This window comes from Pseudopipra pipra, chromosome 3, assembly GCF_036250125.1.
Source record: "Pseudopipra pipra isolate bDixPip1 chromosome 3, bDixPip1.hap1, whole genome shotgun sequence".
Lineage (NCBI taxonomy): Eukaryota > Metazoa > Chordata > Aves > Passeriformes > Pipridae > Pseudopipra > Pseudopipra pipra.
This window is the reverse complement of record NC_087551.1, coordinates 62385474-62412897: the sequence shown is the minus strand read 5'-3', so window position 1 is coordinate 62412897 and position 27424 is coordinate 62385474. Positions and strand designations below refer to the sequence as shown.

General features: G+C 41.0%; 1 protein-coding gene across 2 annotated transcripts in view; it reads left to right on the top strand.

The window, feature by feature from the left end:
- Positions 1-16782, top strand: part of RSPO3 (R-spondin 3) — a 64570-nt gene extending 47788 nt beyond the window's left edge. For both annotated transcript variants that reach the window (XM_064649576.1, XM_064649577.1), the window contains one exon: positions 15703-16782. In XM_064649576.1, coding sequence (XP_064505646.1) covers positions 15703-15896 — 194 coding nt within the window. In that variant the 3' untranslated portion in view covers positions 15897-16782. The remainder of the gene's footprint in view (positions 1-15702) is intronic.
- The last annotated feature ends 10642 nt before the right edge of the window (positions 16783-27424 follow it).

Below are 27424 nucleotides of genomic sequence, written 5' to 3'. Positions count from 1 at the left end.
AGTTTTTTAAAGTTTTACTAGGTTACTATCTGCAAAAGGAGACATTAAAATCTGAACTAATTAATAATAATATTTTGTTTTGCTACAAGTACATTTATTTTGCTTGTGCTAGTATGAACATTAAATTCTCATCACATCTTCCAGTTGTGACAGACATGTATGAACCACACAAGCAAGTGGTACGTACCTGCTGTGCACCTCTACACATGTGGCACACTTGACTGCGGACACTGCGTGTACCATGCCAAGGTTGTACTCACTGAGTAATATGCATCTTGATGAACAGTCAGGTGAAAATGGCTGTGCCCTCAGGTAACAAAATCAGTTTTAGCCCTGCAGGGTGCTGGGCCGACACTGTCTCTGTGCTCCTCAGAGCATGTTCTCTTTTCTGGCTGCTAGCTCCTCTCTCGCCACCTTCTGCCTCCTGTCTGTCCTGGGGGACTTGGAGTGGGGAGGTCACTCAGATGACCTGAGGCCCTCTGGAGTAAGCCATAAAAAATGTGCCAGAATGCTGACGATAAAAAGTATCAACCTTGTATTAACAGGAATAGTGTCAAAGCTGAGACAGAAGTGTGTAATCAATTGCTCTCGTAAGGGACGTGAATCAGAAAAAAGCTGATTGCATTATTTTATTAAAATGTCAACAATGTGAGAGCAGTCCTCCTCAGATCCCTAAACCAAATAAGGGATAGAAATCAGCTCTTTTTCTTTCTGATCTTCCCTTCTGGTGCCTCCTTGTGCTCCAGAATTGGCTAGTTGACTATATTTTAGATGCCTGAGCTTTGTAGTAAAAACAGATAGAAATACAAACCACCCAAGAATCCTTCTTCCTCTCCCTTCCAAAGTATCCATCAGATATTCATTCAACACCAAATTTCCAGCACCTGCCTAAAGTCTTCCCTCTTCAATAAAAATGTCTGAGATTGAGAGCTCCAGCTCTAGAAGTTGAAATCCACATCCGTGTCTACCCTGCAAAAGACCAGGCAGAGGTCTGCTCCTTGCCCACATGGCCAAGGGCCACCTTCTGGCTTGCAACCAAACTAGCTGGGGCTGTTCTCTCCACAGCAGATTTGACTGGGGAAGAGCACTGCTGCAGGTCAGAGTCCTTAAACAAACTACAAGTTATGTTGTGCAGACATGCAGGGGTCTGCCTAGTCTCTGGCCTTCTTCCCTGGTACAGCTGTACTTAACTTATTCATGGCACTTTCACCTTCAGCAACTTCATATTGTTGAGTTTCAGGGAGAAGCAAATAGGAAACTGTGACTAGTTTTGTAGAAGCAAATAGGAAACTCTCCCCTCTCAGCACCACAGAGCAGAGACCATGTGCAAAGAGCATATCGCTCTCTCTTACCCCACCTCCCTTCCCTCCTCTGCCAGAACATCCTCACATACCCATCTTTCTCTCCACACTGGTCTTCTATCACATCTCACAGCTGATGCTTCCAAAGTCCTTCCCCTAATTTCTAGTGATTTAAGGAGCTCCTTCTGAGGGAGGGACATGTTTGTCACTGCTGGAAGAGAAAATAAGACTCTTCCAGGCTGTGGGCCACAGCAGGATATCTTGATAACTGCTTTCTGCTGACTCTTCAGAAGACCACAGCAAGCTGTTTTCTCACCTTTGGACAATATTACTAAAAAGTAAAGGTGAAGGGAGGTGGCTGCTGACAGCAGGGCTCACGTGGCCCTTGCCACCTGGAGATCTAAATCTTTTTACTACTTTGACCTGTCTATCCTGGAAAAAAGCACAAATGCAAGGGAGGAGTTTGATAGCACATCTATCAAATTTTGTCCAAGAATGCAAAACATCTGGAGTATTTGAGCTACAGAGTAAATCAGGCAGCGGATGTTTCGAATCTAATGGCGAGATATTCAGCACTGTTTAATCAGCTAAATCCTGGGCTGTGGAACACTTCCATGTATAGCAATGCTGCTATAACACTGCAATCATGGGCAGCAATGGTACTCATTCATTATTGTGTTACAGCTGCCCTTATTTTAAAGGGCTTGATCAAAGACCCACTGAAATCCCATTGACTTCAGGGTACTGTGGATCTAACTGCAAAGCAAGGATTTTCAGCATTCCTTTGTAACAAAGCGAAAACAAAGGAGCCCTTTTTTGGCTGTTGTTTCTCCTCATCTTTCTGGATATTTGCCTGTTCTTCCCCACCCAGTCAGCTCTGTTTGCTTTTCCCCACCCACGTCTCTGCATCACCAGTCTCCTTGTCTCAGCTCACTCTCCATGCCAGCTCTGACACCTGATGTAGCCTTTGGTCTGCTTAGGCTACCACCTCCCAGCTCCTCCACCTTCATAAGTTTGAAAAACTTACGAAGTTAAACACTTGCTGCCATAACTTTCGTTTATAAAAGTCCAAAGGAGCTTCACAACATTCCCAATGAGACGATGACATCCCATATTATTATCAGAGATTGTAAAGAACAGGAGGGAGGTTGTGGGAACCTCTATCATGGAAGATTTTTAGAAGATTAGACAAATATCCATCAGAGATAGCCTAAGTATAGTAGTTCAGCTTCATAGACTAATAATAAACTAGATAATGCTTTGATTACATTTATAAAATGGCTACAAAATTTCCACAATTTTTTTTCTTGTCTGTTGCCTTCTGTAAGACTCCTGGGGAGAGGCAACATACTGCACATTTACAGAGCACGAATCCAAGTATCTCTGTCTGCTGACATCAGAATAAGGTCTCCTGCTGTCTTTACCAACCTCAGATTTTTATTTGGGCCTGAGTCAAAGAACAGAATTCAACTTTCCCTTCATTTTGTCCAGTTTAGTAATTTGCATTGCTGAGATATGTGCTCATGTTTCTCTTTGCATTCATCAGTTTTGTATCAGTTATAGGAAGCATACGGGGCTGGATTTCTTACTAATTCACCAGAGATATGAGCTAGTATCTCTCTGCCAATGAAGGTGTGTATATTTTAAGAGCAGATGAAGATATGGCCCCTGAGGGACATACTGCTGTATGCTTAGGCCTGAAAAAAAGAGAGCTAATATAAGGACAGGTGAAAACAAATATTATTTTCAAGTAATTTTTGTTGAAGTGATTTTGCAGTAGTAAAAAAATTAACAGGGAGAAAAAACCCCAAGATTTATAATTTAAAAATGTGGTGGCCATGCAAAATTCAGAAAAAGTATTTTCTAAATTTTCTCTTTTTAGTTCCTTGAAATCCAAAATGGTAGCAAAAGAATTAAGCAGTGTTCCGTATGAAACATATACAGGTAGTATTAAGGTCAGGATTTGATGAACATATTTTCTATTGTTTTTTTTGGTTTATAAGCAAAATGACCCAGTAATGAAACTTTTCAATTCTAATCTAATCCTCCCCAATATCTATGGCAAACAGTAGCCTCAGTATAAAGATTTACAGCTACAGTTATGTCTCTGCTTTGTTCTTAAGCATGTATTTACTTCTGCCCATTTGCTTTCTGAAATTTTCTCTCATTTGTCATCTGAAGAACTCTGTTTAAAAGGAAAACAGGCTTCAGACATGAAACACAGCTACATTCCTGAAACATGAGATGAATAACCTTTAATTCACGCAACCTTTCATTTACAGTAATGTTTAATGGATGGGCTGGTTTCATTATGGACAATGCCTCTCCCTGTCATTAGCCTGCAGAAAGGTCTAAAACTCTCAAGCATTTAAAGGAGCTCTGTTTCATGCTCTGTCTTCCCTCTTCCCTCCCCTTCTCCGCTCCCCATCACCCCTTCTGACTGCCCTTGTTCTAAGTGCATAATCTAAATGCTGTACTCTGCAAATTGCACTTATTGCTGGCTTCGAGCTTCGAAGAACCCTTCTGAACACTTTTTATACAAACCTAACAAGGTCAAAGTTGGAAAAATCTCAGCTGGTGGACTTGGATTCCATGAGCTAGTGACCATTTATAATTAATATTAATGAATGGCAGACGACAGATGTTTATTGCCTACGCAGAAATGTGCATTGCTAAACCAGAAGGATTTAGTTTAAATCCAGAGGAACTGACTTTATTTCTCATATGATGTGGGTGGTGGGAGGGAATGCCAGTGGGTGATCCAGACCCTACTACCTTTAAGCATGCACAAGGAAACAATATTTCTGTAAAGAATAATCCTGAGCTCTCTATTTGAAGTATGACATTTGGTCCTTCAAACCATTAACTGAAGTAAGGAGGACTCTCTGTCCCTTTCAGTGTCTCTGATTTGCAGCAGTAGTGGTTTTTATGCATAGATCCCAAAGCACTTAACAAAATTAAGGATCTCTTCTCTCTGTTTTACACTTGTGGAGCCTGAGGAAGTCATATAAAGGCCATATTATAAAGAAAAGAAGTTTTTGTCACTGAGACAAAGGATCACATTCCCAGACACAGCATATTTTTTGTTCCTGGATTTTTTTTCCACAGTGATCTTAAATTAAACTAAAGCTTCAATGGATAAATCTCTCAAGTTTAAATGTGACACAATGGAAGATGTAATATGGAGATGGAAGAGTCTCTGTGAATACCTCTGGATACTTCAGGCTTAAGGCTGATGGAATCTCTGTTTTCTATCTGAAAGAAACTCAATCTTTCAGAGCACATAAATTAACTTCTTGGACAAAGAGACATCTTGGGTAGCATTTTCAAAAGTACATGAACAATTTTAAGTTACTTTTTAGAGTTTCTGGCTGAGGTTGGAATAAGGGTCTGTTTGTTCTGAATTCCTTGAACAAAGCATCCTGCTCCTTATTAGTATCTTGCTACAGTATGTGTGCACCAACTATTTCCTGTTTTCTTGCCCCTGAGATTTCTACATTTCTGTACGACAGTCTGTAAAGTGTTTCAAAGCATGCCATACCAAACCCTTGCAAAATATTATTGGGTTTAGTGGCTAGAGGGTTGGTCTCAGATGTTATAAAAGAGTGCCTAACAAGTCACTAACAAAAGCAGGTGGTGCTCAGATCTGTAGAAATAGTTAGCAGTTTCTCCTTTTGACTAAAGCAAAAGGTCTTGGAGTAGGCAGAAAAGTGATTAGTTACTCAGTTTTAAAGAGAAGCATGAATATATTTGCTGATGAATGTGCGTGGGCTTCTTCATCTGGAGGCAGGAGACAGCTGGAAAGAGAGAGTGCTTGTCCCCACAGTCCCAGTTTTCAGAGGCTAGAGAAGGTCCTGACGTGTTGCAATACATTATTGTACTGAAAATATCACTCACTGAACTTTTGCTTCAGGTTCCTTAGAACCTTTCTTGCATTCCAATAGTTCGGCTCTTGTAACCAGCCCTGATGTATGCGCTGCACACACACCACAGGCACACCTAGGACTGTTACCAATGTATCAGCGCTGCTGTGACACTGTTGAGGTACCAGCCAAGCACCAAGCAAAGAAATAAAACATGCCTGCAGCAAGTTCTGCTGAGCTGCCATCACACACTGCCGGTAGAAGCTCTGTGAGATGGGACACAGGTCAGATCTCCTGGTGAGGTGGATCAGGAGTCACAGATCTTCCTTAGCACTTGGGGGTGCCCTCTGTCATGAGAGGCTGCTTTCACGTCTCAATGGGGGCCGCATCTCCTCTAGCCTTTGGGCCATGCGACCGCATCCATATCCAACCTAAATGGCGTAGCAGTCAGTTTATAAAGTATACTAAGTGAAGTGGACTCCAGTGATGCGCTGCCACATGGCATAATCATTCACATTCCACTTCAGGCTACTCAAAAAGCCGGCAGCTCACTTCAGTGTGCAAAGCTGTGTTACTACAAAAAGCTCTAAATGCACAGTTCATCCTCAGGGATTTAAAAAGAATAAACTTATCACATTTTTGGAAAAAAAAGAAGAAGACAAGACAGCTTGGATAAAATTTACATGAACAATTCATATCTGTGATTCATGTTAAATTGAAAACTTACAGGCAATGTTAAAATATTTACATTCAAGGGTTTTTTCATGCATATCCTCCATGACACCTACTTAGAAATATTATTTTAAATATTTTATTTAAAAAATTTTCCAAATAAATGGAAAATAACAGATTATTAGTCATCACGTTTCCCAGAAACTTGCTGATTTCGACGAAGTCCCATTAGAAAGTAGGCAAGCTTTTGAAACAATTTTGTCTTTTTCTTAGATTTCTGCCTAATATCCTGGCAGTTTGTCCATTGGGTTGACCTCTGGCAACCCACCTGGCAGGCTGACAAAAACTCAGCAGCCTGAAAACCTGATATGCCTTTGACAACTTGGTCCTCCCGAGCTTCCTAGGGCTACATTCTGAATCCTTTTGGCATAAAAATTTCCTGAGCCTTTTTCAGAGACAGCCCAAGAGTCTTGGTGACTCCAGTGTCCTTTTCCACAAGCGTCTCTGTACATGGTAAACTGCTAGGTATTCTCTCAATAGGTGAGAAAAATTCTTCAGAGGCATATGGAGATGGTCAAAGTGAAATCTCATGTCATGTTTTTTCAGAGAGGACCTTTAAATGGTCTTATCTGTATGAAATTTAGAAACCTGACCTGTCATTTTAATCAGCATGAAAATGTATTTGGACATATTTGCACTACTTTGAGAGGGGAGGATCAATGCTTTGACCAGCGGAAATAGTACACACACATTGGAGACACAAAACAGAAAGAGACAGTCAACTTTCAACACCTTGATTTGAAAAGTATCCTTGAAAGCAAATTCTCCCTTCATTTACACCAGACACCAACCTTGGTGACCTCCATGTGTTTGAGCAAGTAAAACGGAGAGCAGAATCCAGCCTCCGACGAATTTAAGTAATAGCACCCGGCTCTGTGTGCTGATGGTTTTGATGAGTGGATCCATCAGGAGTTGCTGTCCCCTTGCATGTTACCTGCTGTTGACAGTCTGATCCAGCCATCTGGCTGGCCTGGGTTACCTGTGGGACGCGCAGGGACTCCCAGCTACCTGTCAGCACAGGTGTCACCGCAGGCAGAAACGCAAACAAACCATGCTCAGAGAGGAGTGGACAAGTGAACCGTACTGAGAGGGGCCAGAGCTGCATCCTGTTGACTCCTCATCTTCCTCTACCTTCCTGGCATATCAGGAAGCTTAAGGAAATGTAAGGAGGAGGTTCTAGGGGGAGTGTATAACTGCTCTTATATCAGCAAATGAAATGGTGCAAGATGCCCAGGCTCCCTGGTCCTGGTGTGTAGTACCAGGGCAGGAACTGCTGGCCTGGCCCAAGTGTTGGAGTCAGCACTTGCAAATTCCCTCCAGGATCTGTACTCAGCCATCACTATAGAGCAGCTCTGAGCTAGGATCACTTATGAAAAAAGGCATTCTTAGGGATGCATCCAGACATTGGTGTCTTATAAGTATCATCTGAATTAGCAGGTTACATTAAGGCAATCAGTGTAAGTAAAGCCAAGGAAAACATTTTTTCTCATTTATCCCTTGCTTCAGAGCACTTCAAGCACAAATCTGAGTACTAAAGAAACAAGTTTCTTTGTGTGTGTTTTTGCCTTTTTACTACTGTACTAGAAAGACTTCAAATGTCTGCTGAGGCATTAGCATCTGTCTCTTATCATGTATAACTTTTCTTGATTATTTCTAGAGCAGCAGACTAAACATGCAGATCTGACATAATGCAGCATCACATTTTTATTTCTGGTTTGTTCAAAAGCCTGCACCAGCTGAACTAAGTCTCTAAAAAGGACTATATTTATGACCTCAATCCAAGTTAACAGAAGGGCTTGAATTATTGGTGCCTTAAAGGAAAACAAGCTATTAGAGATTCCTCCCAGTATTCTGATGCTCTAATGACAGGGTGAGGGCTTTTGGTACCAGTCACTCTTATTCCAAACCTTTGTATTTGCACCTGATTCTAATAGTCTTAAAAGAGGCCTATCAAGTGGATTTGGACACTCATACCTTTTCGCCACTTTTAGGAGAGCTGTAAAAACCAAATCCCATTCAGAAGTCACTGTTAAAAGTCTCAAGGCAGAAAATGCCAGTTTCGTAAATACCAGCACGGCGTATGTCACTTCCTGTCCAAAGCAATGGGGAGTGATTTTCTGCTCTGTTAAATAGCCATTACTTTCCTCTCTTTGGAAGCTGTGTTCAACCTTTATAAGCTGTGGGTTCTTATAAGATGAAAACTGTTATGTAATTACAAAATTGCTGTTGTTAGAACATTAGTCCTGATTAAAACAAGGCTGCTAACAAATTCCCTCAGTCCCAACAGACAAGTGAGGAGGAAACAGCAAACAGAACTCATTATACCAATCTTCCTCCTCTGGCTGCTTCTTTGACTGGCAGATATTCTTCTATTTTCAGGCACTGGCAATGTCTTTTCTATGGCACAGGAAAGGCAGAACCAACCTGTTTGCAAAGACGTCATCACACGCCAGGGACTTTTCATAAGCCTTGCTTATGAGCTCATGAGCATAGCAGTGTCATTTCCCAAGCAGCCCACATAAAAAAAGATCTCTTCTGACTGCCCATGCACCTAACAGGATACAACTTTATACTTATCTCCTACAGCAGCAAAACCTGACATCTCCTGTCTTGGCGTAGCTAATCTGCTCAGTCTCCTCCCATTCCTCTCTGCCCACTTTCTGCAAATGGCTGTGGCACAGGCCTGAGCTATTTCTGTAATTGGAAACAACATTCTCATTCCCACTAATGTGCCCGTTTCAGCACTGTTCTCTTCTTGCAAGAACAAGCTAGCACACGCAATGTAAATAAGAATATTTTTAAAGTGAATGCAGTCTAGTAGTCCAGATTCTATTTTCAGAGGCAAGTGAACCTCAAGGATCACAAGTCTCATACAAAGACATCTGAAGTCTACATCTAGAGAAGCATTTCCATTTTTAAAAGGAGGTAGAACATGTAAGTACAAGTTAGTCACCAAGTCCCCTAATGCAGTTGCTCAAGCATAAGTGTTGATAGCATTTGAGGTATAGAATCACAGAATCATAGAATGGTTTGGGTTGGAAGGCACCTTAAAGATCATCTAATTCCAACCCCTCTGCCTTGGGCAGGGACATCTTCCACTAGATCAGGTTGCTCAAAGCCCCATCCAACACGGCCTCTAACACTTCCAGGGATGGGGCATCCACAGCTTCTCTGGGAAACCTGTTCCAGAATTTCTTCCTAATATCTAATCTAAACCTACTGTCTTTCAGTTTAAAGACATTCTGCATTGTTCTGTCACTACATGACCTTGTAAAAAGTCTCTTTCCATCTTTATTGTAGGCTCCCTTCAGGTAGCAGAAGGCCACGGTTATGTTACCCTGAAGCCTTCTGTTTTCCAGGCTGAACAATCTGAATTCTCTCAGCTTTTCCTCACAGGAGAGCTGCTCCATCCCTCTAATCATCTTGGTGGGCCTCCCCTGGACTCACTCCAACAGGTCGATATCCTTCCTGTGCCTGGTACTCCAAGCTGGATGCAGTGCTCCAGATGGGGTCTTATAAGAGTTTAAGTAGAGGGACAGAATCTCCTCCCTCAACCTGCTGGCCACACTGCTTTTGATGAAGCCCAGGATACAACTGGCTTTCTGGGATGCAAGTGCACATTGCCAGCTCATGTCCAGCCTTTCATCCACCAGCACTCCCAAGTCCTTCTCAGCAGGGCTTCTCTCCATCTTTCATTCTCCAGCCTGTATTGACACTGAGGGTTGCCCCAACCCAGGTGCAGCACCTTGCTCTTGATCTTGTTAAAACTCATGAGATTCCCATTGGCCCTCTTGTTGAGCTTGTTCAGGTATCTTGAATTTTCTAAGATCACCACATAGAACTGTGGATATGATACATGCTTTAAGTTCTGTATCCATCTGGACTGGTATGGGAAGCCATTGTTCAGCATGATGATAACCTGCATGCATCTCAACAGTGGGAGAACATAGGTTTGGCCAAGTTAATTGCTCCTTGAATGCCTTTTGACTTTAGCTCTGTTAAAATTTTTACCTATATTCTCTTCAGTAGTTCGAGTGTCTTCGGGAGAAAGTAAGGCCAAGAAATGCACTTAGGTTGTTCTGAAGTTTTTGATCCTCACCACTCTGGTTACCTGAAAATCTAGTGATTATAAAATAGGGCCCCAGTAGCTAGGAATAAACAAAAAGATTGGTGTTAAAAAAGTTATGCTGTTTAAACTTCAAAAAGATTTAACAAATTAATCAGCTACTTGTGGCTTGGGAATGAAAGCAGAATGTCCATTGCATCACTGGGCAGATGGGCATTTGGAGGCTTGTTATCCTAGCAAGTAGTGTGAGTACATGCTACAGGCTGTGTTCCAGAAAAAAAAAGTGTCACTTTTTTTTGAAAACGAGAATGATCCACTCATTTGCATAATATGCCATGACTGTATTGTAGACAGAGCTATAGTGAGTTTAGAGCTTAAGGAACGCTCATCTTCCTGGAATCATTGCTCAGCACAGGCCGTGCTGTTGTTGTCAAGGTCACGTCATGATGAAAGTGTGACGGACTTTTAGTGTAAGAGGACTAAAAATGTCTCTGAGAAGGGTATGGACAGGTGGGAAGGAGAACGACACAGCATGGTGACACTTAACCCTCAAGCTTTGTCCTTGTACCCTGTGGGGTACAGAGGGGTTGGGGCACTGGTACTGGAGCACCAGCACTGACAGTGCTCCTACAGCCAGGAAAGCGCCAAGAGGTGAGTCAAGGCTGTGAAGGGTATGCAAGAACACTGTGTCCCATTACAGCAGTGGCTCGTGGTCTTTTGTTACAGCTCTTCAGCTTATTACAGTGTAGTGGGGAGGCTTTTGTGGTCTGTGGTGACAGGCACAGTAGAAGCACCAGTACCCTTCCAGAGCGGGGACTATTACATCACTGCCTGCAACCCCAACAGGCACAGTTCCATGACTCCTCTCGCCCCTTCTGCTCTCCCAGGCCAAATTTCTTCATGGGAGTGATGCAATCATCCCAAATGTCTGATGCCAGATTCTCATCCCTCTGGGTTTTCCATGAGACCTATCCTGTAACACCCCCTCTATCAAAGCGAAACAGTTTGCACAGTTAGATTTTATGCCTTCCTATGGTGGTTTGGGGTTCCAGTGCCCACAGAAGGGAGAAGTGAACAAATATGCTGCACTGAGTTCCCTGTAATAATTACAGTTGAATATAATAGGTGGGACTAAGTGACAATGCCTAAAGTAGATTAAATCCGTCTTCTGTTGTAGTTAATCCACATCAGTCATGATTTTCTAAGTAAATCTCTGTCACATAGTGATCTTGAGTACCAAGGTCTCCCAAGTCATGACCAACACCTCCTCCCTATAATCCATAAAATACAGCTATAGATCTAGTGGAAACACCACATCTGATGAGCTAATACAAAGGCTTCTCTGAAATACCCTAGTTTGCATACTTATTGATGTATTCAGGCGTGGATTGCATAAATACAGATGCAGGAGTTTATTTGACCAGGGGCTATAAATTAGATTAACAAGAATTCAACACCTTGAATCTGATTTGTTATGTAATTATAGTGTCACCTGAATTAATTTCACGTCTGCATTTAATTTGAACTACTGCATTTCTCAAAGTTATAGCAAGTCTCTACATTTTCTTCAATATACAAATTTGCTACTATTAGAAGCAGCAAAGTATCTCCTATGCACCAGAAAACTCTTTGGACAGTCCCTGCAGACTAATTCATCCAGTACAGTTGTCTGTACAAAATTTCGGTTCTGGAATAAAAGCTATTTTAATGCCAAATAATTACTTTGTTATAATATATATTGGAAGTATTTTACATTTGTTATACAATAGCTGTAGTACATAGTATCAGAGAAGTATTAGAATCTCATGAATCCACATCTTCATAAGCATAACATTCTCTTGGAAAATGTTTCATTATCTCCTGTCTAAAAAGACTTATCCTAATTTTTTTATTATTTATCTAAATGTTTTGAAAGGGTTTATTGAATCCATAAGAAGAAACAGACAACAGTAGTGTTAGCGCATCACTGTAAGAATTCTGTAACCCACCAGAAAAGTAAGATATTCCCATGCTGTGGCAGAACACGCCGCCGTTTTTTAACATCCCCTTCCTAGCCGACTAAAAAAAGTTCGCCCGCAGGCGACGTAAAGCAAAGACAGACGGTGGAAAGGCAGGGCCAGCGCGGAGGAAGGGCACGGGGCGGGAAACGCTCCTCGCTGGCTCCCGAGAGCGGGACGCGAGGGCGTGCGCGACCCCAGGCTGCGCCCCCGCCGCCGCCACCGCCCCCACCCGCGGCCCCGCTCCTGGCGCGGTCCCGCGGCGCCCCCGCGCGGGCGGCACAGGCACTGCTCCCAGCGGGAGACTCCCTAGCGGCAGCGTGGCCGAGGGAAAAGGCACTGATACGTACACAGGCGTACAGATTTATGCATATACATGTATATATATATATATGCATAATATGTTTAAACCCATGCTGGCCTTTCCTTGTCTTCTTCTTCAAAGGCAAAGTAGTTCATAGAATCATAGAATGATTTGGGTTGGAAGAGGCTTAAAGATCATCCAGCTCCAACCTCGCTGCCATGAACAGGGACACCTTCCACTAGACCAGGGTGCTCAAAGCCCCATCTAACTTTCAGGGGTGGGGTGGTCACAGTTTCTCTGGGCAACTTGTTTCAATGTTTCACCACCTTCACAACAAAGAATTTCCTCCTAACATCTAATCTAAATCTCTTCTCTTTTAGTTTCAAACCACTCTCCCTGGTCCTATCATTTATCTTCCCATGTAAAGAGTCATTCTTCATCTTTTTTTATAAGCTCTCTTTAAGTACTGAGAGATCATCTTTTATTCAGAGATGAGCTTGTAAACATAATTTCCCATGTAATTTTTGCACTTTTCATTTCACAGATAGCCAATGAATTTCCACAGCTTCTGGTGTCCAGATCAATGTGCTGCTACGAAGTGGGTGTCAGCAAGTAGTAGAAAGATTTAAAAAATATTCAGGAACAAGTCTCTTGGAAGAGGACAGCAGGGATATGAACAGGGAGGGAGATGTACACAAGAATGTGGCTCCAGCTACACCCCAGTTCTAGCAGATAACTGCTGATAGAATCTTCCCTTGGCTCTAAATTGAACAAAGGACTGATTGGAAATAACATTATACTGTCATATAAAAATTCCCATTTTTAAAAATAGTAGTGAAAGGAACTGAAGAACCAGCAAAGATGCACCTTCTGTGCTTTACTGCATTACCAGAACAGCACAGGCCTTGAGGGCAGATCTTTTCAGAAATGGCAACAGCATGGAGGTGGTAGCATTAAATCACATACAAATTTTCACAGAGGAGTCCAAACTAGCTATCTTCAGAGTAGAAGAGAATTAAGACTCAGTTTTAAGTGTTTTCCAGAAATCAGTTTTCCTTATCCTTTTTAAAGACACCAGTGATTAAAACATCAACAGCGAAGCCATGCCTAGGTAAGTCTCTAGCTAGAGATATAGTACATATATTCTTAGTATATTCACATACATACATATAAATATATACATCCTGGTCCATGACTGAAAAGGAAACCATTACATGTCAGTCTAACGCACTTAGAGAATTGTGGCTGGGAAGTCACAGCTGAATGATTTTGGCTAATCACCAAGTGAGCAATGTCAAACACTGAATGTCTGGACAGTTTCCATTCAAATAACATTTTATCTTGGGCCAACTGTATCTACAAACCACTGGAATGAAATCCCTTATTATTATCCCTTAGTAAGAGACGTTATTACAGCTGGGTAAGATGCAAGCTCACTTCTGCATGGAGCAATCCCAGTTCTCCCAGTGGCTGGTAGCTCTCGCTAAGCCTCCTGTGTCCATTCTGCAGGTCTCGCCTGCTCACCTCCATGCATCTTATATGGCACTGACAAACTAAGAGAGGAATTCTGCAGGGGTGTGGGTGTACATTCAGGTAATCTCTGACTGGTTCCCTAAAATCTAAGATGCCATTTTACATTTAAAGCCTTACTGCATGTTTCAGAAACAACAGAAAATAAAAGCAGATATTTGTCCCTATTTGACTCAGCTTGTGCATCTAAACCTTCCCTTGCTCTCTGATCCCAGTGCTGGTAAGGAATGGATGAGCTGTAAAATAATCCCACAGACCTACACAACAAGAAGAGGATACAGCATATTCTCACATCTTAGTCTTGCTCTTTGCTTTCTGCCTTCTCTTTACCTCCTCTGAATCTTTCTCCCTTTACCTGACTAGTACTTCCTTGGATGGTTATCTGTTCTTAGAACAAAGCCACTGCCCCTGCACCTACTCCTCCATTGTAACATATTCCCATAGAGCCCAAAAAGGCATCAAAAAATCAAATCAAAAAAGCTTTGGTTTTGAGGCTGGAATGGGCACAATTCCCTGCATTCAGCACCCTCAACAGGAATATCTATCACCAGATTTGAGTAACTTGCCCAACATCGGTGTAGGAAAGCCTGGATTATGTCTGTTGATATTTAAAAGCAAAAAGTATTTTTTTATGTAACAAAGATTCTTTTCAGAGTATCATTATTAGGATATCATAAAAGAGAGTTTGGCCAGAACCTTTTCAATACTTGTCTAGAAATTTCTCCATGTAAGGAGGCGTATGGGTCAGTACGACATTCTGCCATGAAAGTCTCAAGCAAGCTTGCCTTTGAAGATATTACTAGGATCTGTCTAACCACAGGTGAATTTCAGCTGCATAGCACAGTAGATAAACCAGTTCCACACATTAAAAAAACAAACAAACAAATCTCTTTTAGGCTTGTGTGTACATACAAGTTCAATCCAATGTCATTCCTGCATTGGTTTGTAAAGAAAATAGGAGTAATAGAATCATAGAAGCACAGAAATGTTTGGGTTGGACAGGACCTTTGAACATCATCTAGTTCCAACCACTCCCTGCTGTGGGTAGGCACATCTTTTGCTAGATCAGATTGCTTAAAGCCTGACCTTGAACATTTCCAGTGATGAGGTATCCACAACTTCTGTGGGCAACCTGTTCTGGTGCCTCACCACACCCAGTATAAAGAATACATGTAAGCATAAATGCACTCTGTAATGTCATCTCCACAGCCAATATACAAAGTTTTAATGTCCCTAAGGGGACAGGATGCTTTACTGCAGAGGTCTGTAGCAGTAACAAGATCCTCAACATCTCACGCTTGCAAGTATTTAAAGCAGTAAAGTACTTGACTACCTAGTTTTCTAACAATGGTCTAAAGCTTGACTTGAGACTTGGAACACCACATTTTAGTCTGAAGACAGTCACATACTCACATACCTGTGCTGGAGCTGACACTTTCTCATGGGATTTATGTTGCAATAACAAACATCCCCTGGGATGTGGGTGTAGTGGAGGTTAAGGCAGGGGAGAGGCACAGATGCTGATTTTTGACAGTGAAGGGAAGTCACAAAATTGCTAACTTTCATGCTATCTAGCTTCAACCATTGATGTCCACAAACTAGCCAGTGGTGTTTTTTCGGAGTTATGCTCCTGACTGTGGGAGGCAGGCCTGTGTGAGATACTTATACCAGCTCTAAAGCACTGGGACTACCCAAGGAGCTCTCAGCTCTTTGCTCAGTCAGATTGATGGGAGGTACTAGTCCAATGGCCAAATTTAGTGGTTTGATGAAGAGTTGGGCACTTCCAAACACTAATACTAGTGTCCAGCTCCTAACAGGAGCTTTGCTGTAGTCCAGCTCCGCCAAGCGAGAGACTCAGAAATTGCAACAGCCTGAACAAACCTTCTAACGTGCCATCATTTTTTTTCAGGGAAAAAAAATAGGGAGGAGAAGAGAAAAAAGTCCAACAAAGATGAAAGCAAGGAGACAAGACAGGAAAGCAAAGGTCGAGCAGCCCGAAGACAAAACCGAGAACAGAGGGAAAACAACAACAAAACCCAGCCGAAGAAAAGAAAAGCCCCAAATAAAGAACAGGACCTGGCACCTGTTGACACTGCACATTAACAGCCTTCCATGTTTGTTTAAGTTTTATGATGCTGCTATCTCTACCAGATCGCCCTGACAGGTGTTCCAACCATTCAGGCCGCAAATGGACAATGCTACCAGTTATTATTAAACTTTAAACAACATTCCAAATACTTCCTATATTCTCCAAGCAACCATAGTTTATTAAAGATTGACATGAGCCAAGGAAAACAAAATCTAAAGATGGGATACTTTAAAACTGTTATATTATATGCTTCCGTGCATCTGTAAAAGGCAATTAAGAAATTTTGTATATATTAATAATAGGGTATAAAATATAGCAATATAATAATGAAATACATTCAGATGAACGATGTTCTTTTTCTTTGTAAAATATTTTTCAAGTTATTGTTTAAGTATGAGGCAAGAGATATGTCTAAATCAAAGACAAAAATCGTATCCCTTCATATATTGTACATAAATATTAAGAGAAGGAGGAAAATGTTTCTGAAGAGCCAGTAGGAGCCCAAGGTTTTATAAGCTCTAGTGGAGCAGGATGGGATTGCCCTGTGGTTCCCTGGTCCGTGCTTCAGACATGGGTGAGAAACATCAGGGGAAAGCCAGCAAGGCTTCACTAGCTGAGGGAGAAGAAGCAGAAACATCTGCAGCTTTGAAGACTGAATCCCTGAGGCAGAAGGCAATTCAATCCCTGAGGCAGAAGGCAACTGAGCTGAGCTTGAACAGTGCTCTTATCTGTGGGACAACACAATGTTTTCTGGTCTAAACAGTGGTACCGTGTGTGCTGTTTTATGCTTTTTATACCTATGTGTAACTTAAGTCTACATTTCAAATCTTCTGGTGAATGACAAATCGTATTTGTAGGAGACAATGTTGAGTTAATAAAAAACAGAAAAGTAGATCATGTTTTTCACAGTGATGGTGTCACTTTTTCTACTGGGGGAGGGAATAATTTCATAGCTTCACAGAGAGAAGAGGACACAACTTACATCCACAACGTGTATCTAGCGAGAGTATCCATGATAATAAATCTATAGAAGTATAGAAATGACGAACTTCTGTCCAACTTTACTTAAATTCTTATTCTAGTTCTTTTCTCTTACACAGCAGAGGTGAAAATCTTCACTTCTGAGAGGACAAACCAAACCCCGTGGTACCATTTGGGTATATTCATGGCTAGAGTGGCCCATGAGTGAAGCACAGGCTACGCTATTATACTGACTCACTGCTCAGAAATGGATTTACCCTTTACAGAAATATGTTGAGGAACCTATATACCTCACAGAATGTGTCTCCTTACTGGAGAAGACCTGATTGAGTAGTACAAGTAACTGTGACTAAATCTATGTGAAACTTCTTCTCTGACAATTGCTTCCCAGTTACAAAATACCTCAAAACCTTAAGAGTTAATTTTAAGCAATTGTCTGAGAATTATGAACAACTTTTCTTCAAATGGGAGCTAAATTGAATGGACATTAATTATCAGCCAAATTCATGGTGTGTTAATTATTAAAGAACATGTCTGAAATTAAATAATAAATATCAGTTAAGGCCAGTAGATAAAAACAAATCAGATGCTATTTCTGACAGTTAAGCTGCTTGAGGAATTGTAATCAGTAACAAAGAGATAGAAAAATGCAAACACCAGCTGTTATGTCCCAGGCTTCAGACCTGTCTGACCAAGCTGTAGCTTGTTCTCTCCCCTGGCTCCATGTTACTGAAGCTCTGAATAAGGGAATCCAGTGTTAAGGTATCATAAACAGTTTAAGTGCTGAACTGCTGAATCCTTCACTGAATTTGTCCCAGCAGCTGTATTCTGAACCACCACAGCTGAGTTGCCAGGCTGACCAATGCACTAAATAAATGAGAGGTTTTGCTGTATCCTGTAGCAAAGTGGCAGCAGAAGGACCCATCAGTAGAATGGGACACTCATCATCACCAGCCATCCCCCACAATGAAGGTCTTGTCTTGTATACTCTACTAACAGTCTCTGGATACTTGCGGTTGATGTGCTGACAGGAAAGCAGCACATGAATATTGTTATTAATTCAGAAGAATTCCTCTATAGCCCTCATGAGTCACTATCGTTTATTTTTTGCTTCTGTGGTTTTAGGCTCTGAAACTTATTGAAGACTTAACTTTCTGATGCAGCATGAATTTACCATGACACTTGTACTTAACTGCTGTGCATTGTTATTTGTAGAGACAGCACTGCATTTAGTTCACATGGTTCACATGAACTTGCACAAATTCAAACAAAAACATCTGCACAGGATGACATAACAGCTGATCATGGGAGCCACTCTTCACAGTGACATTCTGCAAGCATCAGCTGCAGCTTCAGTCTTTCCTAAGTCCAACAGCAAGGGCTTGGTCACATTTTCAGGCTCAGATCTGTTACTTCATTGCTGTTACTTAGCACAAAGCTTGCACAGCAAAGACCTTGCACTTTTACACAGTAAGCACACTCTGCAGTTACACATCCTCAAATAATTCTCCCATATGGACTCTTGTTAATGGAGGAGTTAGATTTTTTCCTAATATTTTTCAATAAATTAGTATAATTTAAAGAGAAGTTAAGTCAGCATGTTTGTTCACCATTATAATAATCCATCTGTCCCTTACATCTTCCTCTCCTAACTTAGTTGTAATATTCCTAGTGGGTTTAAGCCTGCCCTTTCAGATCTGGAATGCTAATTATATTTGAGAAACAAGAGTACCTATTGATTGGCTTGACACAGAAATTTCTGAGTTTTCATGGGCAGATGAAATGTTTGTTGATAGTGTTCTACAGAGTATTTCAAAGTACTGACAATGTCCATATCAATCCCTCATACATAAGTCAGTCACTCAATTTCCTAAAAATCAACCCTCTGCACTCCTGCAGAAGGCTGGTTGAAAGTGAATCTTGCCTGAGAAACATTAGTTAAATATCTTTTAGATAAAAAGCTGTCTGAGAATGATCATCCATATGTCAGCAAGAAAACGGACATTTAAGGATGTTTGAAATTAACCATCTGGTGATACTTTTTAGAATTTATTAAATATTTCCAAGGAGTAGCTTTAAAATATATTTCAGATCTGTGGTTCCGTTTCGAGTTCAACCTTACATCATCCAGTCTGGGCTGTTTATGGAAAGGTTATAACAGGTATAGCACTCTCCACTTTCCCAATGCGTGCACACACCTGCACTTACATTATGCATACACCTAAATTACTCTGACAATTACTAAACTACTCAAACAGACACTGTAAGTGGATTTGGATTTAGATCATTAATCATTGTCCTTTATGACCAGTTTTTCTTCAGTTAGGTACACATACTTTCTGAATTTGCTGTCACCAGCCAAACTTTTGAAGCTCTGGTCATTGTGGTCACACAAAAAAAAGAGTGATCTCATATTCACCTCTCTTCTTGCTTCTTCCTCTTATCCTCTCCACTGTTCACCTAAGTGTCCTCTTTTTTCTGCACTACCACCATTCTTCTCCTACTTCTGATCCACCTGACAGATCACTGACAGATCTGTTGCCTGAGTTGGAAGCTGAGTGTATTTGATTTCTGAGTCTCTTTCTGAATCTTCTTCCTTCTCTTCACACTTCTTCCCTGCTTATCTTACTTCAGTTGGTTCTTCTTATGAAGGCTATGAAGTAAAGCAAAACTGTCTTGCTACCAGACTTGCTTGTAATCATGTTTGCCTGGGTAGAGGAGGGTAAGATAACAGTCTCTCTTGGATAAAATTGGCAGCATGACTTTTTCTGTAGTCACTACCGTGGAGACAGAACAAAGTCTGCAGGTACCACAAGAACAGGAGGCAATATAGCAAGGACAGGATGGGAAAGAGTTGTCAGCTGGTCTGCCACCTTTAAAAGGATGATGTAAACAAAATTAAACTAGCAACAGCAACCACATTTTCTTGTATAAAGGGAATAAAGCACTAGGATAAATGATCTCAGAATTAAACCAATGGGTTTCAGTTAATTTAGTTCTCCATATGCCTATAGAGGGAAACCAGAGATGAAATAAATTAATGCAGAGAAGGGAACAGCAGGCCGGCTGGCTGCAGATAAGCAAAAGCTGAAAAACATACTATCATTATTATTTAATCTATGCATGAAATAATCTCTACTCATTTATAGTCTACTCCAGTATACCAATGGCTAAACAGATCATTAAAGTTCTACAGATGTTCATGCAGACATTATCCAGGGGACCCAGTACAGCAACCAATACCTTATGCTAGTGAAACAGGTGTGTTCCCAGAGCATGAGATTAAGGAACCGCTTTTGTGATTTTAAGGGTTTTTCTGTGACTGAAAAACAAAAGGGCAGTTCCCCTTTCTGCTTCATGCTATAGCTCAAAATATCTGGTTTTACAAATGGTTTGATCCTCACTATATTTCAATGTACTGTTTAAATATACATCAGTCCATAAAACAAGCTGCTATGAAAAAGGTAAATGTGGATAATATTTCTTAGAGAAATCAACCTAATCTGCTCAGAAGTATGTTCCTTCTTTATAAGAAATGACACATTGTTTTAGTCTTCTGTCAAAGTTGATCGATGGTAGAAACTGAAAAACATCTTACAGCAAAAGCACAATTCAAAATGGTTGTCCTAGTTACAGGGGCTGGGACCAGTTTATCACTATGTGGGTATAACCAAAACTGTGTATTTTACACCCTCTATGTAATTTCTGATGGACTTTTAATAATGGATCATTTGCAGCAGCTGCCCAGGGCACATCTGACACCTTGGGCTACGAGCTGGGTATTAAAAACTCTGTGAGGAGTGTTTCTTTGCCTTCACACCAGTGACTTAACTCCCCTCTGGGGAGTCATTAGTACCTTCTAAACCAGCCTGAGGGGTCATCTTTGATAATGGGCCATACTGGACTGGCATAATAGGCAGCTGCAACTCTAGACCATCAAAGACTCCAAAAATATCCCATGACTCACAGAATTAAATCACCCATTGTGAAACTCCCCGCCCTGGGGGAGGTACTGGCATTCCCACGTGAACCTGAGTACATCCAGTCTTGGGGTTTTGGGCCTTCTAGTACCACTCCTTGGATCCAGAGGAGGACCAGAACTTTGACAGGACTGCAACTGCCACTCTCGACAAGACTGATCATTACTTCAACAGGACTGTGACCATCACCCAGACCTGTAGGTTTTCCTTTCATTTTACTTTGCAACCAGGGGGCCCCCGTGGTGCTCAGCACAGGGCCAACAAATACCGTTCTGTTCTTGTCCCAGGGTGCTGGGTTATACATCTGTCTTTGGGGGTTAAAACCAGTTTTCTCTGTATCATTGTGTTTATCATAATCTTTTTTAGTAAATTGTACCTCTGACTTGTAATCTTTTGAGTTGGGTTCATTTCTTTTAAACCAGCACAATGGTAAAGCAAGCTATTTTTCACAGTGATGCTTTATTCATAAAAGAAACTTCCAGTGAGTAAATGACAACACAATGTCATATAGCTACTCTAATAATTCCGTTCTCTGGAAATGGGATTTACAGTTTCAGACAGCAGAAGGGGACTAAAAATGGGTAAATTATGTCCACATGACACTGACAGATATCAGTGTACCCCTGCTAGTTATTGGAAAAGTAATGTTCAAAATAATAAATAAACCCATGGTCATCCTTTTACCACCTGTTTCCTCCCACTGTTAATCTTAATCTACCTGATAAAAAAGCATCTGATTTTGAAAGCCAGAGACCAAACAGCAAGCAAGGAGGTGTCACTCTGCTTTTAAATCAAGAAATTTCTTGAACAGTGGCCAAAATGCACAATTCTGTCATGTTTGGTGATGATGCCTCCCATGTCAGATGCTTATGTCCTGTTGTCACTCTATTCACTAATAATATCTGAGATATTACTACTCTTCTAGTGTGTCCCTTCCATTGAAGAGTGATTTTGACTATTTACAGAGTTGTGATAAGCTTCTATTTTTTCCAGATTCTAGTTACTTCTTTCTAAAACACATTTCTACCCACCAACCCTTGCCTTCTGTTCCATAGATATGCCATATGTAGGATAACCAACCCAGTTCTGCTGAGAACAAGACTGCATAATTTAGATGTCTCATGCGTGTGTATGTGCACTGGGGTCAGGGATGGAAGAATTGGTGGAGACTGCATTTTGGATCAAACCCCTCTAAAAGAATGAGGATATTAGATGAGCCACAATTATAGTTTAAAACACCTTGAAAGCCTATGGGAGATCATTCACACATTTTAGTCTCTTGTAGTCATCCTTGCACTGAATCCCAAGAGTAGAGGCAGACCCCATGAGCTACAGGTTTGGCCCATTTCTACACAATATATTGTGTTATTTCTGTATTATTCTCCTCACTGCAGATACTCAGCTCACTTCCTAATGGGATTTGTAATAAATGAACAGTCTTCCTGAATGTTAATTAAGTTGTTTACATTATAGTTAATGAATAGTGAGGACTGAGCCACTTGCTATTTTCCATCCTGACGAATACTCTTCGGAGTATCTTTTGGTGATAGCTTTCCAGATCATCTTAAGCACGAGTGCATATTCTACTCTCTGTGATTCCTTTTACCTTGTTGGCATTATCTGAGCTCCAGTAGCACATCAAACAACTTAATTAGCATCTTGCATCTGTGGTTTCTTTTCACAACCTGTTTCCTACAACTTTACTTTTGCTGTGCCAAATGCATTACTGCAGTCTGCACATAGTGTGCTTGCTCCTTAGAGGGAAAGAAAAAGAGAAACAAGTATTCTTACGGCAGTGGAAATATTGCTTGAGCTATCAAATTCTTGTTTTGGTTTGTTTTGCTTTTTTATACACTGGAGAAATGTCAACACAAGACAATTTCTTAAGCACATGCACCCTGAGACTTACATTTTCAAAATTAACCCCAGGGGAAAGAAAAGAATGATAATTAAAAGCAAGTATTTGAAAGTCAGCTGGATGCCTTAAGCTGAGATTCTGGTGCACCATTAGGGGGCCATCTAAACACAAGATCTTAAGAATGAAGCTTTTAGAAAGACTTAGAAGTTTTATTCAGCCGAGACAGACTTGCTAAGGGATAAGTAAGAATTCTTTGCAATTTTCTCATGAGTCCTGCAGAATCCTAGGAGCAATTTCATACATCAGGAAATGCAGGTCCACTGCACTTTAGTGTCTGTCAGTGGGTGGTTAAAAAGCACAATGTACACATTGTACCTAGGCTGTAATTAAAGAGGTATCAACTATTTTTCAATATAGAAAGCTCTGTCTTCTGACTACAAGAATAAATAATTCATTGCTCAGGAATGCTGGACAGTCATAATTTCATGCCTATAAATCATACTTAGTGTGTTTTGTAACAAGTTTTACTGAAATGCTACTTCGTAAAAAATCACACTAGCAGCACCATACATTGTATTATTTGTTACTACGAGAAGGCAGAAGCATCCTCCTCATCATTCAGCTATCTCCCCCCATGGGAGAGCAATAATTGCCATGTTTTGAAAAACAGTTGACAGCATCATAAGGAATCTCAATATTAATTTGAAAAGTGGGCATTCCATGCTTGCTATAAGACAACAGGCAATGCAAAGAATTAGAGGATTACTTAGAGGATGCATTGACACCACTGTGTATTTTCTTAAACAGCTTTTAACTTGATTTTTTAATACAGTGACACAGATCTGTAGTCAGTGTCTTTCCATATCATTTTATGTGCAAGCAATAACAGTGACTTATAATTGCATATAAATCTGTCACCACAAAGACGTGTTCCCTTGCACGAGCTCTGCTGAAGCTGATCTGAAGCTCCTGCAGTCTCTTTCCTCAGCTAGGCGCAAGAACAAGTCTCTCAGAAGGCTGCAGCCAAAAGCTGAGAAGGTTCCTGTGGGCTTCTGCAAAGCAGGAAGATGAAAATCAAAGTGGAAAATGCAGAGCACCACATGAAGGCAGGAGCATACAAATTCAGAGAGTAAGAAGAAAAACCCCTTAGGCAGCAGTGGTAATTCACAGCTGAATGTAAACAGTGTCATGATATCACAAAGAAAGAAAACATCATACGGGGACACACATGCAGAAATATAGTCTGTAATATATATGAAAAAATTCTTTTGTTCTACTCAGTAGTGCCAGAATTGTCAGCTGAAGTACAATGTCGCATTAAGGCACCATAGTTCAAGAAATAAGTGGTATAATTAGAAATAGTTCAGGCAAAAACTGAGAATGATGAAAGCTCAAAAAAAATAAGCTTCAGAAAAATGTTTCCACACCTACCTACCTACCTACTTACCTATGAAGCAGATAATAGGCGTACAACAACACTGCCAAGGATCAGAGGGATATGGCCACAAACAAGAATCACTGGAAAGAAACAGAAATAAAGAATTCTTTATCTGTACAAATTTCTCCCTGTCTGGGTATAATAAACAACATAACTCACTGAGGGCAGGTAGCAAAAAAACCCACACCAAACAAACAAAATCCACAAAACCAGAAAACACTAAAAAAAAAAAAAAGGTACTAAAATTAATATATCACTTCCATGCCATCTGTAGCCAGTTTATAATTTTACCCTTTCTCAGGATATGCAGTGTTTGCATTTGTAGCTCCCAAATTCATTCATTTAGCAAGAATAACATCTTTCCTATTCTTTTCCAAACAAAATTTATCCTCCTTGTTTCCCAGTGACTCAAAGAAACACTGGAGCCTCCAAATTCAGAAGAAAATTGCAAAACATAAACTTTAACATCTTTCTTAGAGGAACAAAACTTGTGCTATCATGCTGGCCATCTGGTAGGGAGCTGTCCCAGCAACTTTCCACCTTCCTCTCCGGTTTCACCCTAATTTGAGGGAAAAAAAAAAATCCAAAAAATTTAAGTTTGTACAAGGCAGGCATTCAACAGATAGATCCTGGGCTGCCAGTCAACACATGCAGACTTCTAGACCTGTTTGCAGGGGTGCTGAGAACATGCGGCAGCGGCAGGGTCACTGGGGGAAAAGGAGAAGGGGTGGGGCCCAAAGACACAAATGCAAAGGAAAACTGGCTTCCTTATTTTTGGTGCTCATTGAGTGACTTATTTTACTTTTTAAACTTAAAATTTTTAATTTATCTTCATGTTTTTGGAGGGAGGGAGAAAGGGTGCAGGCAAACAATTTATGATTTCTTAAGTACTTGGTAGGACACCACTATTTCCATACAGAAGATGTACCACCAGATCAATGATAGGATTGTTGCTTTACATCATACCTGAAGGACACTGCCTGGGAGAGCAGAGCCCCCGCTAACACAACACATGAGCCTACCCAGGCAGTCTGTAGAGGACTCCATTAATGACCAAAGCAGCTGAACTGTACATACCACGTGCCACACCTGCTGCAACCCTGTTTAGCTCAGGAAAAGCTTCTCCAGTGTGGACTTGAGTGCAGAAGGCAGATGAGCACTGCAAGTTGCTCCACCCAGAGTGAGTGGGAGGGAAGATACAAGAGACGGAACATGCTCCCATCACTGCTCCACCAGTCCCCTCTGCATCCCCTCTGTGCGCAATCCCCCCAGTGATGCTGGGCATAGAAGCCAATGAGGAATGGCAAAGCAGGGCCACAACAGTAGTCCCTCTTTAAGAAGATGGATGAGATTTTGAGAACTGTTGATTCTGTCATCTGAAGATATACGTACACACATTATACCTAAATCAATAAAAATTAGGATCTGTCTTGGATTTTCTGTAAGCCTTGGAGCTAGATTAGAAATCCAGCTCTTTCCTTTTCTGTCACATATGGCACTTCCCAAGCTCGAGATAGTCCCCCCCACTCCAAGTGTATCCCGAAAACAAGGTCCCTACAGGATCCTCAGAAAGCAGAGCAAAGAGCTATCTAATGCAGCCAGAATTAAAAAGTGAATTCTTGGACTGAATCTTCCAGCTATGTTTATCAATGTCTACGTCCACCCAAGATGAGTTATTTCATGTATATGCTGTGATCTGGAAGTCAAAGGAACACATGCAAGGGGACAGGGAGAGACCTCTACTCCACATACCAGGATCCCAGACAGTGACATTGCACTGGACTGTGAGCTGGGCTCACAGTTGTGTCCCAGTTTGGAACAGAGATCGGAATAGAGATCAGGGCAGAGCAGTGTTCTTACTGTGTGACTGTTTCAGCTTAGAACATGCATGCTAAAGCAACTAGGATCATGTGGCCTGGAAGGCAAGGAACACTTATTTAGAAGAAAACCTGTTTCAAGATCTCTTTGACACTGGCCTCAGTGCCTGAGCAGTGTAACATCTGCTCACCAGAAAAACATGGGTGTGTGGGGCAGAAAGTGATCTGGGCACAAGGAAGGAGCAGTTTAAAGAAGGCAATGGTTAAAGGAGCCCCTTCAAAGGCACCACAGGAGGCAAAAAAATCAGAAGTGTCAAGGAAGAATGCAGCTACTTGAAAAACAGATGGGACAAAAAATTTGGTCATGATAATATGTCAATAAAACATATTTTACCTGGAACATCTTTACTTCCTGCTCTGGATCATGGTTTTTCCTCCAAGTTTCCATCAGGCTTTTTTGACCCTGTGCATGCACAGTCTTCTAGACTCCGCGCAATTGGCTTCAGCCTTAAACCTGAAGATAGGATGTGAGTGAGTCATGTTAAAATTATTCTCTGTATTTTCTGACTCACAGCAGTTTTGTATTTCAAAATTTGAAGTTGTTTTTGCACTGTCAGCCATCTTAAATAACATAGCAAATTCCTTAGCTGCAGTGTTCTCACTCATTTTCTACAGAAGCTTAGGCGATACTGAAGAGCTACCCAGGGACTTTTTACTAACTTTTGCTATTTATCACTGTGTCCAGATGATCTGAACAACGTTTTCATTTTAAATTTAATTATGCATTAATAACACATACAAAACATAAGATTTATTAAGATCTTGGCCTTAACATCAGACAATAACAATGATGTGAACAAATACTTACATATACACACATTAGTATATTCTCAATTCTAATTTAGAGGACTTACTTTGTGGTAGAAATCTTGAAATGTCACCTCTGTCTTTTTTTACTCTATTTTCCATGATTTTATTAAAACTGAATGATTAAGACCAAGACTCCCAGCCATACCCAAAGGAAAATGAAATGCAACCTTGAAGAAGGGTATGAGAAGTGATTTCAGCCTACTTTTATTAGCTCAAATAAGGAAAAAAAGAAAATGTGTCACCACTGTTTACCAGCTGGAGGGTTCCTGTATCATTTTCTGGTTTCCAGTAACTAAGAGAGCATAAGTCGCCTCCCAAGATATTTGAGGTACATCCCAATGAAGCTTTGCCTTTCCTGGCAATGTTCTGCTTGGCAGGTGGGTAACGAGAGAAGCATTTCAGTGACTCAGATCATGGAGTGATGCCTCCATAACCAACAGAGTCAGGCATGAAGCAATCTCCATGTGGGAAAAATTTGAATCACTGATTCAGGGGTTGCTGATTGCGGATCTGAGACTCAGAGGGCCCTAACACTATAATTTTCTTCATTCTTGTGTTGTGGACTCATAATAATAGGTTAATTATGGTTTTAATTTTG